The 18878-nt window shown below is 38.7% G+C and overlaps 1 protein-coding gene across 1 annotated transcript in view; it reads right to left on the bottom strand.

Moving 5' to 3' along the window:
• The window catches only part of PITPNM3 (PITPNM family member 3), a 33050-nt gene that overhangs the window by 5525 nt on the left and 8647 nt on the right, over nt 1-18878 (bottom strand). Inside the window, exons 3-14 of the mRNA XM_058817767.1 lie at nt 15346-15453; nt 14080-14156; nt 11856-12091; nt 10663-10852; nt 9338-9457; nt 8509-8690; nt 7047-7216; nt 5404-5574; nt 4154-4348; nt 3228-3376; nt 1456-1572; nt 677-793 (exon numbers count right to left, since the gene is read on the bottom strand). Coding sequence (XP_058673750.1) covers nt 677-793; nt 1456-1572; nt 3228-3376; nt 4154-4348; nt 5404-5574; nt 7047-7216; nt 8509-8690; nt 9338-9457; nt 10663-10852; nt 11856-12091; nt 14080-14156; nt 15346-15453 — 1832 coding nt within the window. The remainder of the gene's footprint in view (nt 1-676; nt 794-1455; nt 1573-3227; nt 3377-4153; nt 4349-5403; nt 5575-7046; nt 7217-8508; nt 8691-9337; nt 9458-10662; nt 10853-11855; nt 12092-14079; nt 14157-15345; nt 15454-18878) is intronic.

Here is an 18878-nt window from a genome sequence, read left to right as displayed (position 1 = left end):
TCAAAATTAACATAAACTATATTAAATACTTTGCTAGACCTGAAACAAGCCAAGTGAAGCCTACATGCTTCAGTTTTGCCCTCAGCTCAGCAGCATTGCTCTCTTAGTTTGCTCAGAAACTCCTACAATATCAGTGAATATGAAAAAATGTGTTCACTTGATGCTTGGCTTTATTAGCTGTAAGCCTGGCTTCTGCAGGCAGCTTTAGGAATGACTGTTTCAATTGTCACATCACTACTAATTTCTAAAACTAATCTTTACTTGCCCATGTGTAAGATACAGCAGCCACCTAGCTTCTAGAATGCCTATTCTTTTATCTAGTTGTTTTACCTGGATAGGATGATATGCGGTTTTCTTTTACTGCTTTGTCAACTACTATAAAATTCTTTTTCCTTCTTCCTCGGAAAGTTAATTGTCTCCAGTAGGTGGTACAGCTGGCACTGCACAGCACACTCACCACCAACCAAAGGAGATACCCATAATCAGGTAAGAGAGATGAGAGCTCAGAAACAGGTCAGCCATCAGGAAAGCCCACTTTATAGCATATTTGTGCCTAAGTAGTAGGGGGCTAGTGACATTTCCCCTCACTGTAAGGCCTTCTCTGACACCGTACATGTGTGCTACATTCAACAACTGTTTCAAGTAAAACGAAGAAAATGGATTACTCAGACTTCACCTTTTCACCTGTTAAAGCCACCATGTCCAGAGGTCCATACATAAAGCGCCCAACCAGTACCTGAGGACCATCTTCTGCTGCAATGACATCATTAGCTCGGTGATTAGCAGTCACATTCTGAAATAAGAACAGAAGATGAGAAGGGTATGTCTCTATTTTGTTATGAACAGTGACACAGAAACACAGTCCTGGGCAGTATGTCTGAGGTACATGAAGTGCACTGCATTCCCATTTCAGCTGGAGCCTAATTTTCACTTATGGTGGGTTCCTGAATAGACTTTCTAGAGAGAGTACTCAAAATGACCAAACAAGAGAGAACATTTGAGGGAAAGCCAATTCTTTTTCACTTCAAGTGGGGCCACAGTGCCACATCACTATGCGCAGGGCACATGCACTTTAACTGACATTATTAATTGACTTAGCACCTGAAGAAAGTAGGAAATATTTCTGCTTGGCTTATGGATTTGTCCAGCATAAAAGAAAGCTCTTTGCATAATGGAAACTTAGGGCCTGTTATTTAAAGAAAGAAATATAAAAATTAAAGAATAAATATTAAAGAAAGAAAGAAATACTTTCTCCCAACATGAAGTGATAAACCAAGATGACATTGCTCATATTCCCTAACCATTGATCTGCCTGCCTCTGGATTAAGTTATCAGTTTTCAGCTCTTTAGTGATATTCAGTTATGTAAACTCTTACTTGGGGAGATCAAACTCCATTTAAATTTCTGTCAAACCCATCTTCCATAGCTGCCATATATATTCAGTGTTAAACTTACTCTCAATTTGACATGTGTCCTTTTGCGTAGCCATTTTTCTCGTGGATTGGATGGACTTAGTGTTTCTGGATCCAGGTTGTCATTTTCCTTGAAATTTACGTTTTCATACCTCATGACCTGAAATTATATTAATATTTTAATAAACAGCTTGTGGCCTGAGGAGTCCTGGTACTTGGCAAAGAAAGAGAAATTACACTGCTGCCCCAGTTGAGTGACACTGCAGAGCCAAAAGCACAATGCAAGTAGAGTGGTAAATCCATATATCCACAAAACCTGCACAGACAAAGAAACTGCTTTCACTCTGTTGGCCAACACTTAATTTCAAATACTTATTGAACAGCTTTTCATTCACAGCAGAGCCTACACATTCCTCCAGAGAAACAGTGAAAACATTAGGATGGTATCAAGTGACAAGTCACATTGTCTATGGTCTGCAAAGTCAGTAAAGCAGCATAAAACCACACAAGCATTTTTTAATGTCCTTTATGTGGCAGACATCAGACTCCTGACATCATCTATACTGATTTTCTACACATCTACTCAGAGAAAATGTTTCTTATCCCTTTTCGGTATTACTACTTCAGTAGCTGATAGGTAGGGACCCACAAGGACCCACTGAAATCCAACTGAACTTGCAGAACCTTATTATGTCATACACATTCTTACAACCTAAACATCACCAAACATCATACATTTACCAAGAAACTTTCATGTCCAACTCAGATTTCAGGACACAACCTACAGAATTCAGAATCTGGGTGTGCGTTATGCCACATTTCAACTGAAACCAGAAGCTCTGTCTCGCTGAAATCTGTGTGTTGTACCTGCAATCACAAATAGCTATTTTGAATGAGAAACAGATTAGCAAATTTTTCAAGATGAACAGCTGGTTTTCTGTGCTGAAGTTTTACAATCTCAGTACCCTTGCTAAGAGAGTGATCTAGAATTCTTTTAAAAGATGTCTTAGATGAAGTCCCTTGAGTAAAATCATGCTGCAATCACAGTCAGCAAAGCAGCTGATTTGCAACAAATTACAGCAGTGTTGAGAAGTAAGCATGGTTTTTAACAAATTGGCATAAATTCTATTCACTAGAGGTAATGTGCAGGCAATACATGCAGCCACAGGGCATTCAGGAGCCAGTAGTCTTATTCTTAACCCCCAACAAGGGTAGAAGGCCCAGACTGTACTGGAACTAACTAGTCCTTTATGTAGAGCTGTAAGCTCACATACAGCTTTAGAGATATATTCTAAATATCTAAGCTTGAAAAGCTTAATAAATTCTAAAAGATGTAATGTGCTTACAAGGCTAGGAAAGTGTCCTGTAAAGGAGAGACTCGACTTTCTTATTTTCAGTATTTTTCTTATTTTCAGTATTTTCAAGCTGGTTTACTATCAGATGTATGCTAGTAATTTGATACTTAATAGGGAGATATATAATTATGTAAGGCTGGAGATAGCCTATTCCTTCAAAACCAGGACAAAATTAATATATAATACAGGGTTAGACTGATCTGGGGCACAGGAGGGGTGAGATATGCATAAAGGCGCAATATTACTGGTCACAAAGCCAGCAGTGCTAATGGTGGGCTCACTGTCCCCTTTACCTCTCCAATAAATACAGATCTGTCACTCCTAAATGCACTTGTATGTGATGCATCCACACGTAGCCACCTAACTGACTGAAAGATTTAAAGACTGACCCTTGGAAAATGCAATTAACAAGTACAAGGTTATCTGTTGCAGAGATTAAAAAAAAATACCTGCCAGTTACCTGTCTTAAGATGAAGGCCACAACATCTGTTGATTCCCAGTAGCTGGCATGAAAGAGATGTGGCAGGGCCACCGTTGGAAAGGCTGTCAGCACATCTGGACAATACAAGGCATAATCTATTCGTTTTGTTCCCCACCATTTTGCAGTAACTACAAAAAATGAAACAAAATAGCATAACATTTTTATATCAATACATTTCTTGCTGTCTTCATTTTAAGCTACATAATGGAATTAGGTTTTCTGCTTTCTTACTCTTGACATTTGAAGTCTGTTAAAGCTATCTATCATTCACAAAAGTACAGTTTTTACTGACTGCATCATCACTTAACTGCCTAACATCTAAAGAGTTCTTCTGGGTCCAAGTTTTGGGAAGCAGAAATCACTTCAGCATGATCCCCACTGCTTTCTAGTCCATGGAAAATGTACAGTGAAAGATTACTACTTTTATAATCATATTGTAGGGTAAGAATTGCAAATGCCTCCCAAACAGTGAAACAAATATTGAGAGAGAGATACGTACATACATACATACATACATACATACATACATACACATATGACTGTAGTCCATAGCAAGACAATATACTCATTTACAGCACTTTTAATTATGAGTAACAAATCTTATCTACCTATGCTGCTTCATGCCTGGAACATGATCATAAACCCCTGTTATTATGAAACTCCTGTGGCTATTTATGAGTAACACCATAATATAAAACTGACTTCTATTACTTTATCTATATAATTACAAACAGAAAAGAAAGATAACTTGTGTTATGTAAAATTGCAGAAATTTTGGCTATTGTCATTCTCCCCAAATTCCAAGCAGATATATTTTCTTTTCGTAATCAACTTTTTCACAGAAACAATGCAAAGAGAAAGGCTGTTGCCATATCCAATAGCACCGGGCACAAAGCTTCACTCACTGTTGGTGAGGCATGCTGATGGCAAGCTTTCAGTTGACCCGGAGTTTTCACTGTTCATGCTGGCCAAGCTCAACTTTCTTGTTTTCCCTTGTGGTTGATCAGATGTATTTGGAGATCCAGGACTCTCCTGAGAGAAAGGTATGTTCAAAGAGCTATTCTCAAGGAACAGACCACTGTGATTGTGGAGAGCATCACCTGCAGGTTACAAAAGTGAAAATAACAAAAAAAGGATGCACACCGTGGTTTTGAAACTAGTGCATCTGTGTATATCTTATTTCCTTATTTATTAATCTATTTTTAAATGCAGGGCTAATGAATGTTTTCCTGAATAATATCTCATTTAATGCTCATGGATGAAACTTCCTCCTTCAGAGTGCGAATAGCATGACCCAGCATGACTGCACAGAGAAAGCACACACCCTACTGCCATGAACGTGCAATGGCAGCTGGGTGCTTTTGGCCAGATCTTCCAAACTGGGTAGTGATGCTGGGATGCTATTTTAGTTCACACTCAACCCTACTCATTTTAAAGTAATTTTCTGAGAAGAACTACATAGTCCTGGGAATCTGTGATACTTCTCTGGTCCTATTTCTGGCATGAGCAAAATGTCCTTTTTTGCATAACGTGACAAGTCAAAGATACTTCATATGATTTTACCTTATTTTCTATTAAGTCAAAAAAGCACAATTCCTTCTACTAGCACCTTGCTCATCCACTCCTTTCTCCTTCTTCCCCAGAAATCAATCCATTTCTCTTTGGTTTTCTTTTCCTGGATTCAAATCTTTATTACCAACATAACTATTGCTTAGTAATCCACCCTGGAGAAGTGCAATCAAGACTGCTCAGTGGTCTGATTTGTCCTAGTAGATATCTACAACAAACCAACCATAAGTGACCAAAAGAAACAACATATGAAGATCTAGGCAAAGGCCAACTAATTGTAAAAATAATTTGTTTAAAATTATAGTCAAGGATATGGAATTTTCCAAGTGATACTTCAACTAGAACAGTGGTATCACCTTCAAACTCCTCTTTAACACAACTAGTATCACAAACCTCATGCATAAGAAAAATTTTTCTTAGTAATCCTCTTTGGTTCCACAGTTGCTAAGTATGTCTGTGCTACTCAGTCCCAGAGTTTGTTTTCAGCATGCTGGCACATTGCTATTTCAAATTCTCTCGAGCTGTATGAGGAGAGAACACTTAAGAGAACAACAGGCAATGAGAGCTATGAAAACAGGCACTATACCTAACTGGTGAGATCTTCCATCCCCTAGTGGGTATCTCTGGTACCGTGGGACACTGAATGGAGGAAGAAGATGGAATCTTTTCTCCAACAAAGGTTCAAGTCTGCAGGCAGAGGGGTCAGCAGAGTGAAAGAAGCTGTAAACTTGGCTGCAGGCTGGTCGGACCTGGCATACTTGGATGAGAAAGAGACAAAAAGGCCAGTATTGCTGCTTTACAAATTTCAAAGAGTCTGTGCAGAAACACAGTTAATAGGGTCTTCTGCAAACTCCAGATTAGCACACAGCTGGCCAAATTGAATTATTTCTTATTTCATATGTAAGGGACAGTTCACTGCACAGGAGTTTAAAGAGACATCACAGTCTGAAATGCAGGCACATATGAAATGTGAAGAGCAGAAGAAGAGAAACAGAAGGAAGTGAGAAATGAAAAATAATTTTAAAATCTTGTAAATACATTATTGAGCATTATAGCTGAGATGCTCAGCACTTCAAATATATACCAGCAAAACAGCCTGACGGGCTTTTGTCATCCCGAAGACTTAAACCTAGGGGACAGCAGAACACTCCCTTATATTATAAAAACTAATTCTAACAAAACAAATAAATACATCTGAATTTTACTTGTTACATTTTCAGGTAGCTTTCTACCATTCATTTCAGTAAAGAGGGCACCTTACTCTTCTCAACCAATTTCCAACTGTCTGCATGATAGATTTAAATTTGTCTGTTCTCCTCTCAACTGTGTCACAATTATCACTTTAAAATGGGATTCTTTTATCATATGCACCTCTAAAGACTAATTATGCTTCAAGTAGACACTGCTCACCTCAGAATGTGTTTGAAATGCCCATCAGTTGAGCTGCTTTCAAAGCATACTCCTTTGCAGGATATTTGAGGAAGGATGGAAGTGAGAGCTAATTTGAAGAAAATAGTTTAAAATACTAGGAATTATCATGAAATTTTCCTTTCAAAGTGCCCGGAGGGTAACAGAGTGGAGACTGTGGAAAGGACTGGCCAGGAAAAAAAAACCCTTGGAGCTCTGAGTTGTCGTCTCTTCTCATTATTGCAACAGATTTCCTCCCTCGCCTCTTAATAAATGAATGCATCATTTCCTATAAAGATGCTGCGCTATCCAAAGCTCATACCATGCAAAGAGACAAAGCATGTGCTGAATAATGAAAAGTAAAGTAATCTTTTAACTGAAAAACTTAAAAAATCCAGATGATTTTAAAAATTCTCTCTGTGTCTGATCAGTAGGCTCTGTTACTAGAGAGGAAGAATGGCTCACAAGCAACACACCCGAGGGCCAAATCCACCCGCGAAGCCAGACATGAACAAGAGGTAATGCTGAACCAAGAAGAGATGTTATTTTTGGTATTGTTTTCAAGGACTCATCCTTGGTGAAGTGTGAGCTTCATGATGTATGACACTGGGTATACAATTAACTTAAGATACACTTTTTTAAGTGCTAGAGCAATCCTCATCACCTCAGTACCTACCTACATTAACATTACCATCTCTTAAAGAAAGAAACTTACCTCACTCCCTGACTTTAACCAGGATCCTTTGTTTTCCTTCTTTTTGTGTGAGCCTCTTTGTTTACAAAGGTCTTCATGCATCTTGTATTTTAACCCCAAGAACTTACCATCCAGACCAGGCAGAACTGTGCTCCTCATGGCCAGCACCAAACCGAGCGGTGATCCAAAAAGGAAGAAATCAGACACCTCAAATTCAAATCGGCCCAGATTTACTTCTGAGAAACTGGAATCCACAGGAGGAAGTTCTGCACCATCTTTCAACACGCTTGAGTGGATGCTGAACAAATAAAATATTGAATCAAAAATAATAAAGAGAGCATTCAGAAAAATATAACAGTACCAAAACAGGATACTTGGAAAGTTCCAGCAATGGCATTTAGATCCAAACCTTAAAATTGTAAAATGATATTGCAGTATAGCAGCCATGATTTTTCAGTGTGGCTATTCAGCAAATTTACTGCCTTAAACACGCAAGAGTTTCCTGCAATTATTCTACACAATACTTGGTAAAGTTTTGCAAGGACCATGAATATTTAAGTTTACTGTTCTAAATAAAACACTGTATTTCTCCTATAAAAGATCCTAAAAGTGACTGACCAAATAAATCTTCATGTTTTCAGTTGCAGACAAGAGAAAAACAACCATTCTGTCTCAGAGGAAAAACAACCTACAACACATTGATGTCCAGAAAATGCAATGGTTTCAAAATAAATGCAGAATAGTCAAAGAAAACAAAGCAAAGGGCATTCCATTGCAGCAAGACTACAGAATTACCTTAACCTGCTACTAAGAAAAATGCCAGACTTGAAGTAAGGCACAGTAGTAAGTCTGCACTATACTCAACTCAAGCAGAACTGAAACTTCAACACGCAGTAATTATTGCTCCTCTGCATCACTCACAATGAAATAAAGGAAATAGGAAGATAGATAGGAGAAACAAAAGCCTGAATATCTCAGGTAAGTAAAAAACCAAATAGCTTAGAACCAGCAGGAACAATGAGACAAAGGGAATGGCTGTGTTCCCATCCCATGTATTTCAAAGGTTTTTTAGGATAAAGGAAAACTAAGTTAACTTCTCCCTCCAGTTCCCTCCTCATTTAAGCCAAATGTTTATGCAGGGCTTTTTTTCTGTTGTTGCTTTAAAGCTGATCTGAATAGCTTATAGATCAATGGGAGCACCTAAAGCAATTATCTCACTAGAGAATAATAAAGGTCCTGAAAGTGAAGTCAGAGGGATTGTTAAAAAGAAATAGGTAACAGAAATTTACAATTATCAAGTATTCATCCATCTTGTTTTGAGTGGACTTAAGAAATAGAACTTTGTGCATTCATTTTTGCATGTTCAAAACCCTCACAACTAATAAAGATCAAATAAAAAACTCTCCAGATGTGAGTATGTTCATACTAGACCCACTAAATCCATAGTTTTCTTTGAGGGAGAGACAAGAACTTTAAGCAAACCTCCAGAAACATACCACAAACAATAACAATGCCTCTATGCTCTGCTGCTAACAGGTTCCTTTCAATGGCAAGCCCATTTCTTTGACTCAGTCATCGGGCACTGGTTACCTGGACAGAAAGGCATGATGCTGGGTTATGGTATCACACTCATAAGTGGATGAGTCACTCTGTTTCCGAGGCAGCGGTGGCCTTTGCTTCTCATCCTCCAGGATTCCCGAGATGTCAATATTGCTTTTGCTCAGGTGTTTGCTGTCACCCAGACTGGAGTCCTCTGCTGAGAGTGGATTATCCTTCAGAAAATTAACAGAGCAAAGGGAAGATTTAGACAGATAACAAAATACAAAAGAGCTTATATGAAATGCCTGCATTTATACATATGATCTCACTTAATCCAACTGGGGAACGAGAGGCTGGAGAGTAGCCACGCAGAAAGGCACCATGGAGGCTGTGGTCAATAGCAAGTTGAATACAACTCAACAGTGTGCCCTGGCATCCAGGAGGACCAATTTCATCTTGAGGTGCATCAGGCACAGCACTGCTAGCCAGTCCAGGGAAGGTGACTGTCCTACTATGCTCTGGTGTGGCCTCAGTTTGAGTCCTGTGTGCAGTTTTGGGCACCACAGTAACAAGAAAGATAAAAAAGCTATTAGAAGGTGCCTGAAAGAGGGCTATAAAGATAGTGAAGGGTCTGGAGGGGAAGCCATATAAGGAACAGTTGAGGTTTCATGGTTTGTTCAGGCTGGAGAAAAGGGGACTGAGGGGAGACCTCATAGCAGTCTATAGAACCCTCATGAGAGGAAGTTTGATACATGGATAGAATCCCATTCTATCATGGTAATTTACCAAATCCTTAACTTTCCTCTGATTTATATGAAGCTGATTTCCTCCATGGAATGCATCTATGGGGTTTCAGCTCTGTGTATTTTTTCCTCTTCACCTGGATGCTGCTGATGCTTCCTCTCCTGCTACTGTTCTGACTCTCGTAAGCTGTATTAGAATTATAGCAGATGGCATCAAAGCCCAAAATTCCTCCAATGCAGTCACCGATAAGACACACCTGAAAAAAAGATTTTAATTTTAAGATGTAGCAAGTTTTCAAAAGAGACAAAAAGCATCACAGTACTGCAGAAGAGTTTCTATCTTACTTCATTCCCTTGTTACTGGTTTCTACACTTAGGTTTATATTGCAGCTACTTTTTTCTACTTTCTTTTACCACCAGAAATATGCCCTATGCAAAGATTATCTGTGTCAGGAACTATTTTGATGAGTGGGAGTTAATCTGTTCCACATACAATATAAAATCAAAAAAGGCAATCTCTGATCTAATGAACTTGGAATGCAAATTGACAGAAGAGACAAAAATATTATAGGAAAGATCCACACAGGGTGCATGCCAGGATATACGATACTCAATCAGTACAGGGCTTATTCAGAGTCAGAGCTGAAATTTCTATCTAAGGAAGAAAGCAAAGCACTTTGGAGAGCACAGAGAAGTCACTTGCATTTTAACTGTGCTGGTAGTTGATGGTGAAAATTCTGTGGAACATATAGAGGTCAAGCAGTAAATACAATATATTATTTGTAAACCACAAGAGAGAGACTTTTTTGTAGCTCTACCAAGGCAAAAAAATCATAACACTAAAGTTCTACTGAGATAGTTTTCATATTATTTTTGTAACTGGTGTCATTCTTCTTTACATAATTTCACCTTTCATAATGTTCTGTCACTGCAGCTGGGCTGGTTTTATGCTTTAACCAAGAACAGTTTACTGTGCACAGTAAAAATGGCTTATAACCAAATTATAGTCTAAAAATACTGATATATCACAGCATAATCTTATTAGTGCCACAGAAAAGAATTTGTGTAATAAGACACATGCTTCCCTTCAAAGTTTACACTGTACTCTATATTAAATGTATTTTCTTTCTTTTTCTGAAGTGTGGAGGTCACTGTACTTAAAGGAAGTGCATGTTTCTGGCCATTGTAGATGGCCCCATTACAAAATAATATCAGTAACTCACACAGGGTATCAATATCATATTTCTATGTAAATCCATGTGAGTTAATGCACAGGATTCCAAAAGTGCCTGTCTTGTGCTGGACACGGAGAGGACATTTTGTGTAGATGATCCCATGCTAACATTCATTCATATTTGTAGCATCCCACACTCATAACTCAAACCCCTCAACATAATGGCTTAAAACCAAACAGCCTTGCTCTGAAGAAATTTTACCTTGATGTAAGAGAAAACAGTCCTACCTGTCCATTAAAACCAGCCCCATCAGTAGATTTGAGAAACTCATTATAAACTTGATTGGCTCTACTGATCACCATGGCAACTGCATCCTGGTACTGAGGAGATGAAACAGCCAGCAAAGGCAAGGCAGCCAGTGGGATGTGGTCTTCACTGCTGCTGAGACAGCTCTCATCATAGCTGTAGGGATTTAGGCTGGAAAAGGACATGTTATCATCAGGAAAGCTGCAAGAGGCAGCGCACGGCATTAGAGAATGAGCAATTACTAACAGAAATGGGTTGGGCTACTGCAGTTCACAATGAGCAAACACAGGAAGGATCATTTTCTCAGAGAATTCAACTCCTTAAAAAAACCAAATCATTACTGCTTCAGGTGAACGGGATCACACTAGAAGGCATTTCTGTAGTTAAACACACTTGGTGCAATTGTTCTACATACAACTAGACATAATTTTAAATGGCAATGACATGATTACATTTCAGCTTTTGTTTCCCCCCCATATAATAACTCACTGCAGCAGAGAGCAGAATCCAACCATCACAATGGAATAGTTTCCAAGAATACAATGACAGGTGTATTGTTCAAAAGCATATTATGACATTTTTCCCAGTGTCCAAACTTTTCAAAAAGATGAAACAAAGCTGCAAACAATCTGAAATCACGAGCTTCAAATGTAACCCTGGGCACTATATTGAAATAAAAATAGTCTAAAAGCAAGTATCACTTAAGGAAGTCCCAGATAAAACCAAGAGAAGCATCTCTTTGCTTAGAAAAACAGAAACCAAGGAAATCTGATTCTCTCCTCCCTTCACCAGAGTTCAGCAGTTAATCCTAGTTTGCACTTGTAGAAGAATTGATGCAGGAGTATGTGTTTCTTTCATCTTTCTCTATTGTGCCATTTAAAATACTTATGTCATGGAAAGCAAGGTTACTTGAAAATATTCTCTCATTCAATGACAGAATTTCTAGACTGAAAAAGCAGCTGAGGAAGAGCCACTTCTGAAGTGGATACATCCAATAAAATTTGTTTTTAAACAAATTAATCCACTTAGACAAGGATGAAAGATCTCTGCAAGTCTTCCAGTTGGCAGAAGATTAAGAATGAATCACAAAATTTCATTATGAAATATATAGGTCACAGAAAGCCATTCAAAACCACAATGCATAACCAAGCACAGGGAATGCAAATCAACTTACCTGGAAACAAGAGAGAAAGCTGCTGAACAAATTGCTGGGCAGGGAACAAGTCTCATTAAGATGTGGCCCAAAGAGGCAGGGAAATGGGCTCGGGTCACTTTCTCAAACACAGAACTGAAGGTGTTGATGTCTGCCAGCTTGCTGCTGTGGTCCCCACTTCCAGTGTCTAATATGTTCCCCCCATGTAGGATCAAAATTAACACATGAGTTTTGCAGTTCTGGTGTTGAACTACTTCCTGTGAGAAAAACACGAAATAGGAAAGGAGGAGGCATTTTCATGGACTTTGTTAGTTTACCTGGTGTCAACATTAGCAGTGATTTTTTTTTTTTTTCTGCCAACCCCATCATGGTAATTTTTTGATATTGGCTTTCACTGGAGTGGGTGGGGGCATTTGTGTGCATATATGCATGTCCTGTGTTCCATTTAATTCGTGTATGTCTGAATCATGCAGAGCCCACTATGCTCTGACACAAACTGTGCAGCACAGATGAAGGTTTCAGATCAACAAAGATTAAGACAGCTTTGTGTACATCAGAAGTTACTTTAAATACTCTGAGACTGGAGAAAAATTCCAAACTCCACAGGCAGCATAAGCTATTATCCGTCTAGGTATCCTAGTGATTGCTTAATTTACTGGCAAGGTTTTCATTCAAACCATCACGAGTCCAAAAAAGACAAATTCCTCTGTCAATGAAAACATTCAGCAAAAGCAGATGATGCAGTTATCTCAGGCTTTTGAGACTGGTAACTTCTCATTAAAATGAAAGACACTTACTGAAAAAGTAAAAAAATGCATCATTGCTGATATCCATAAAATTCACAAACAAATTTATGAATAAGTGAACAGGTGCATACACAGACAATAATCAGCATGTTTTGTAGATAACCAAAATGTTTCCTGTTGAAACCAGAAGGGCATTTTGAATGTCTCACAATTTCACCCTTTTTTTTGTCTTTACCCCTTGATACTCGTGTGCACTTGAAGAACTCAGTAATACATTAAAAGGTTAGATTTTTTGTCGTTAAATCTTGACTGCTATTTTCTTCTTCACTTTGGATGTCAGGATTCCTTAAGATTTCTAGTTCCTGACCAAATATGAACACACTGTAAAAATAACAGTAACGTTTTTTGACTAAGGATCATTAAATGCTAGATTGGGTGATTTATTCAGAATCAGGCAATGTTCTGGACAGTTTATTCTTAAGTTCTGGAACGAAAGGAAATGGGTAACTTTAGCACTTGTATTATGGTGACAGAGAAATGGCTGAAAATGAGAGAATTGTAGGTTATTCCACTATCTCTGTTCAGCCCATGAATTTTAGTATCCAGTAAAAGTACTAATTCTGAAGGCTTTTTGCTGACCTGACTTGTATCTGCTTAAATACAGGAGAATCATGTAAGCATTTTTCAGGTTCCACTTTTCCATGCACTGATTTACAATTTCCTTCTCCATAAGATTTCATTCCAGTTTTCAGAAGAGAAATTTAATTCCCTTTAAAAGCTAAATATATTTCCTTCCATGGACAATGTCTGCTTGTAAATAAGGACCACCGCTGAGGAGCTGATGAAACTGAAAGCTTCAAAAAGAAAAAAAATCAAGTGGGTCAATATTGCTGAAGTCAATGGTATGAGAAGTCTCTCAGCTGAATTTAACTGGTATCTTTCACAGGAAGATTCAAAGAGAATAAAATTAATTTGTCTCTAAGGAGTAGCTCAGCCATGACTTAGACAAGGTGCTCAAGGACTAATTGACTGCAGCCAATCAATGACTGTCATCATTTTATGGGGGTTGTAGGACTGAGTTCTTCAAAAATGGTAAAGTAGACATTTCCATTACCTGTCCTATGTGTGGACAGAGGACCTTAATCAGTTTTCTGGAAGGACCACTCGTTGGGATTCTTTCCTGCTTCTAAATAAAGGCAATTCTGTTACTACCAAATTCATGACTGCTGCTGAATCTGCTTCACAAAACCTGCATTTCCAGTCAAGTACTAAGCAGACATAACCATTTCTCTTCAGAAAACTGAGTCCTATTTCCATGTAAGTAAGCAACGTCTAAAAATCTTGTGATGATTTTCAGTGAGTACATGTGCACCTACTAAACACGGGAAAAACACACTAAGGCATCAGATGAGTTTACAGTTACATAACACAATACGAGACTACTTCCACACGTCTACTCCTTGAAAATCAGCACAGCTTGTTTTAGGAAACAATCTCACCTCATTGTCCTCATGTATTTCAATACTGCCTTGTGCAGGGAACCTTTGTTTTCTTAAAGAAGTTCTATATAATTCACCTGAAAGGAAAAGAGACATATTAATAACATAAATATTTGTCTGTTACATCTTTTACAGACATTTGTGGAGGTAAGGCCCATTTCTGATTTCGAGACAGAAAGTTCTGTTCACAGGAAATCCTGTAGACAAACAGAACAATACACGTTCACCAGTGATTCAGAGACACTAAGCAAGTTCTGCATCTCTGGCTTTCCTGAAGTAACTTGTTGCCCTGCCTCTTCAGGTGGAGTACAACAGATCTCAAGATCACCACAAGAAGAAAGCCAGGTGAAAGGAAAAACACTGAGTGATTCCACACCCTAAAGCAGGCATGAAAGGCATGGGTTTGATACATGACCAAAAAAAAAAGGTTTGTACCCTGAATCTAGAAGACAATTCATACGACAACTCCTAAACTTCTGAGATCATGAGGTAAAGTTTGGACCCATACTAAGAATCAAGACAGGTCCTCTTTTTTCTTATTACACAGACCATTTAAAATATCCCTAATATTTTGCTATGCTAATTAGGGAGAAATTTAGAGGGAAAAAAAAAGAAAAAGAAAACTTGTGTTAGCTACAAAGCATAAAGGGGTGATAGTCCCAAAAGAGAACTGCTATTTCCATTATCATGCTCTCATGAGAAATGATGCTGTTTCTTGCCATCTGCTTCACTATTGCTAACCCTTCATAATGACAAATCTGTCATAAGAAATATGTTCACATGAAGGCTGTGACATATGCTTTCTATTAACAAATGAGAAAGAATACTGTAAATATACTGCAGATGCATTTTGCAGACTGCACTGTTTATAGGAAAATAATGGCATGCATCACTGAGTCCAATCCTGCTCTGAAAATCACAGCATGATATAGTTCCTGTGTTAAGTTCCACAGTTTCTTCACTGAATGAGTCTTACACATACACACACCATCAGATCTCATAAATTACTACTACAGAGCACAGAAGAAGAAAAACACACAGGATTTAGCTGTGAATCTCAACTCAAAATGCTCCACAATTCCAGTTAAAAGACCAGGCAAAATGGGAAAAGTATGATTTCCAAAAAGGAAGGAGTTGGCACCTAGTGACAATGTGCTCATGAACACAGCTGCAGGAATAAAGAACTGACATTTCACTGTGAACTGCTTCAGTAGTCAGATGTTTTTGTTAACTCTTAAGCATTATGTTACACAAGCTAAATGTTACCTTGATTTTCTTCAAGCTTCCCAATTGTTTCTATCTGCTCAACAAGGTCATTTGAGTTCCACTGGCTCATGCCTATAAGAATAGCATTTTTTCCTTCCACCATCTCTTCTGTAAGAGGAAAAAGGACAAAATAAATTGCTGTGACAAAAAAGAGAAAAAAGACAGAGTGAGAACTAGCAATCAAGAGAAATAAACACTCATTAGAACCCCTAATGGGAACATGTAACAGGTTATGAAGGACTATCCAGGAAAGCTTCTTGCCTACTCATATACTTTACAGCAATCCCATACGCTTCATAGATTATGTGCAGGAAAAACATGAAAAAGAGAGGACTGCCTGAATCTTTTCTCTCTTGAGCAGCCACTTTGCAAAACAAAGTCTATAACAATCACTTTGAGTGTTAGAGTAGTTGGCTGGTTTTGTTTTTTTTTTTTTTAACTTTTTTTATTAGAAGAACACTGGCAGGTGTGGGCAGCAGGCACAAAGACCAGTGAAAAGAACAGAAAATAAATGAGAGGGCTGTTATGGAAGATTTTTTTTCAGCTTAAAGGCTGTGGGGCAGGCATGTGGGGAGATCGGTATAGGGGTGTTTGCCTGTCTGCTGTTGAAGTCTGATAAAACAACCAAATGGGAATGCACAGGCTTCTCTGAATAGCTTTTCAAATCTGAGGAAAAAAATGTTAGTCAAACATGGAATTTCATATTCTGACAATTTTGTGATGATGTATTCAGCTGTAATTTTCATCTTCTGTGATCAGAGGTATGTTGCAATTAAATTATAAGGTAGTTTCCTGCATCAAATATAATTTTGCATGTTGACACTGTAAAATTCCTGCCTAACTTATGGCATGTCACATAGAAAGCAAGAAACAAAGGAAAGCCAGGCAATATAAAACAGTATAATATTACTTCTCCATTTCCATATGGATTTCACTGAATTAAGTAGTTAGCCATGACAGATGAATCAACAATCAAAACATGTACAGCTGCTTCATCTCAAACACAGGTGCTTGACTCTATGTTTACAAGGCTGCCAGCCAGAAACTTCTTTGTTTGAGTAACTGAGATTTGACCCCAGCTGTTTTTCAGAATACAAAAGCAGCTCACTAATGTTATGTTTTAATGGTGCCTACTGCTGTGCCCACTGTTTCCTACTTCAGCCTGTCTATGAAGTACAAATTACACATGGGTAGATGCGGGACAGCTTCCAAATTCTCCCATGAAGAAACCCCATAGTACTCAACTCCAGCTGCACTTTGCAGCTGCAAGAATATCAAACATTGATGAAGCACTCTGTATAAGTTACAGAGAATGGGTGAGGAATATAGGTAAGAAACACTGCAGAAAATTTTATGCTGGAGACAGAAAAAGGATATCAAGCTACCTCATTTTTAGGAGATGAAAGCCACAGTCTCTGTCCTGGACAGGTCTCTCTCACTCCAGCACAAACAAACTCCTCTTGTTTCTTTGGTGCTAAACTTAATCTACTGATAATGCCAATTACTTCAGCCCACACATATGTCTTCCTCTACCAAAGACACAAGCTCCCTTATCACCAAGAGAGCTTCTGAGTGTAGAAACGCCTTCTGCCTCTTTTGCTAGTATTTATTTCTGTGTACATTTACTTTCCTGACATTTAAACACTTTATTTCTGAAAGGCTGGTCAGGAGAAAGCAGAGATGATACTAAATTAGGAGGACCTAAGGACTGCCTCAAGGGTAGTGAGGCCTTGCAGAGAGATATGGATAGACCACAGAGGTGGGCAATCACCAGCCATATGAAATTTAACATGCGCAAGTGCTGGATTGTGCACCTGGGATGGGGTAATCCTGGTTAGACCTACGAACTGTGGGAGAGGGGGCTAAAGAGAAGCCATGGGGAAAGAGACCTGAGGGTTTAGGTTAATGGTAAATTGAATATGAGTCAATGGTGCATCCTGGCAACTAGAAAGGCCAACAGTGTCCTGGGGTGCATCAGGCACAGCACCCTAGCCAGCTGAAGGAAGGTGACTGCCCTGCTCTGCTCTGGCGCAACCTCACATGGGAGTCCTGTGTCTAGTTTTGGTGCCATAATACAAGATCTAAAGCTATTAGAGAGCATTCAGAGGAGGACAACCAAGATGCTGAATGGCCTCAAGACCAAGATTTATGAGGAACGACTGAGGTCCCTCGGTTTGTTCAGTTTGGAGAAGACTGAGGGGAGACTTCATCGCAGTCTGCAACTTCCTCAAGGTGGGCCATGGAGAGGGAGTTGCTGATATCTCTCTCGTGACCAGTGACAGGATTTGAAGAAATAAAAATCTATCTAAACAAAACTTGATTTGAAGAGCATTTTTGCAAGCTAACTATCAAGTAATCTAAACTTGGAAATACTTGTGTTAACTCAATATGGACTATGTCCAGCAAATTCAGTCTACAATGCATGCCTCGCCAGCTCCAAAAATGCAGGCACCAAACGGACCTTCAAAGCACTACTGAACAATGAATCTTGATGATTCAAAAGAATATTCCATCAAGCACAGTAAGTGATCATACTCCCAAAGACAGAATCTAGTCAGACTTTTGATCTATTCACATCAAAGAAAACTATGCCATCTAGAATGTCTGAAACATCATCATTTTAGTTCTCTTTATGGAGAAAAAAACTGAAGTATGAGTTGGTGCTCAAAGTTACAACTGCAGCTTCACGCAGAATTTGGAAACATTGCTGAAATCATCAAGAGAGCTATCTTAAGCACATGGTAGAACATTGCAAAGCACAAAGGCATGTGGAGGAAGATCAGCATAGGGTATATTTATTTTCTATTTCCAACTCTTCTATTCATTAAAGCTTAAGATTTAAATGCAGCTTAAACAAATTGGGTATTCTAGTCTCACTGAGTACCCAGTGGGAAAAGATCACCATCTCTCATTCTCATTCTCTTCACGCTTAGATGTCTCCCATGCACATTTAAGTTTGATCCCCAGAAACAATTTATCACGTAAAAGTCTGTTATTAGGGGATTAACAACACAGCAACAAATGTTGTTCATTATCTTTACATAGTGACTTTTTATTTCATTATAAAAGCTATAGTGACTGTCATTACAAGCATTTCAGACTACATAGACTACTTTTGACATTACAACTTAGGTATTTAAGGAAAGCTCTTTCAGAAAAAGGCAAGTGAAATGTGTCAGAAAAGTGTAAATTTTGGTTCCTGGAAATCGAACCAAAACCAGAGCTCCAGCCTCCCACTGGAGGTGGGAGCTTGTGTATGCACACAACCTACAGATTCTTCTGCCACTTCAGAACAAAACTTTGCATGCAACCAACCATGTCAAGATTCAGGGCCTCCCAGATGACTTAGGGAGTGCTGCAGTTACCTCAGCTGGTTAGAGCACAGTGCCATAGTCACATATTGATCCCCATATGGGCTATTCACTTAGGAGCTAGACTCAATGATCCTTGTGGGTCCCTTCCAAGTCAGAACATCCTGTGATGAAATCCACAAGCATTCAAATACTGCTTCCTTGAACAAGCAGAGATCCCAG

Source organism: Ammospiza caudacuta, chromosome 20 (assembly GCF_027887145.1).
Source record: "Ammospiza caudacuta isolate bAmmCau1 chromosome 20, bAmmCau1.pri, whole genome shotgun sequence".
Classification (NCBI taxonomy): Eukaryota; Metazoa; Chordata; class Aves; order Passeriformes; family Passerellidae; genus Ammospiza; species Ammospiza caudacuta.
This window is presented reverse-complemented; position numbering and strand designations above follow the sequence as displayed.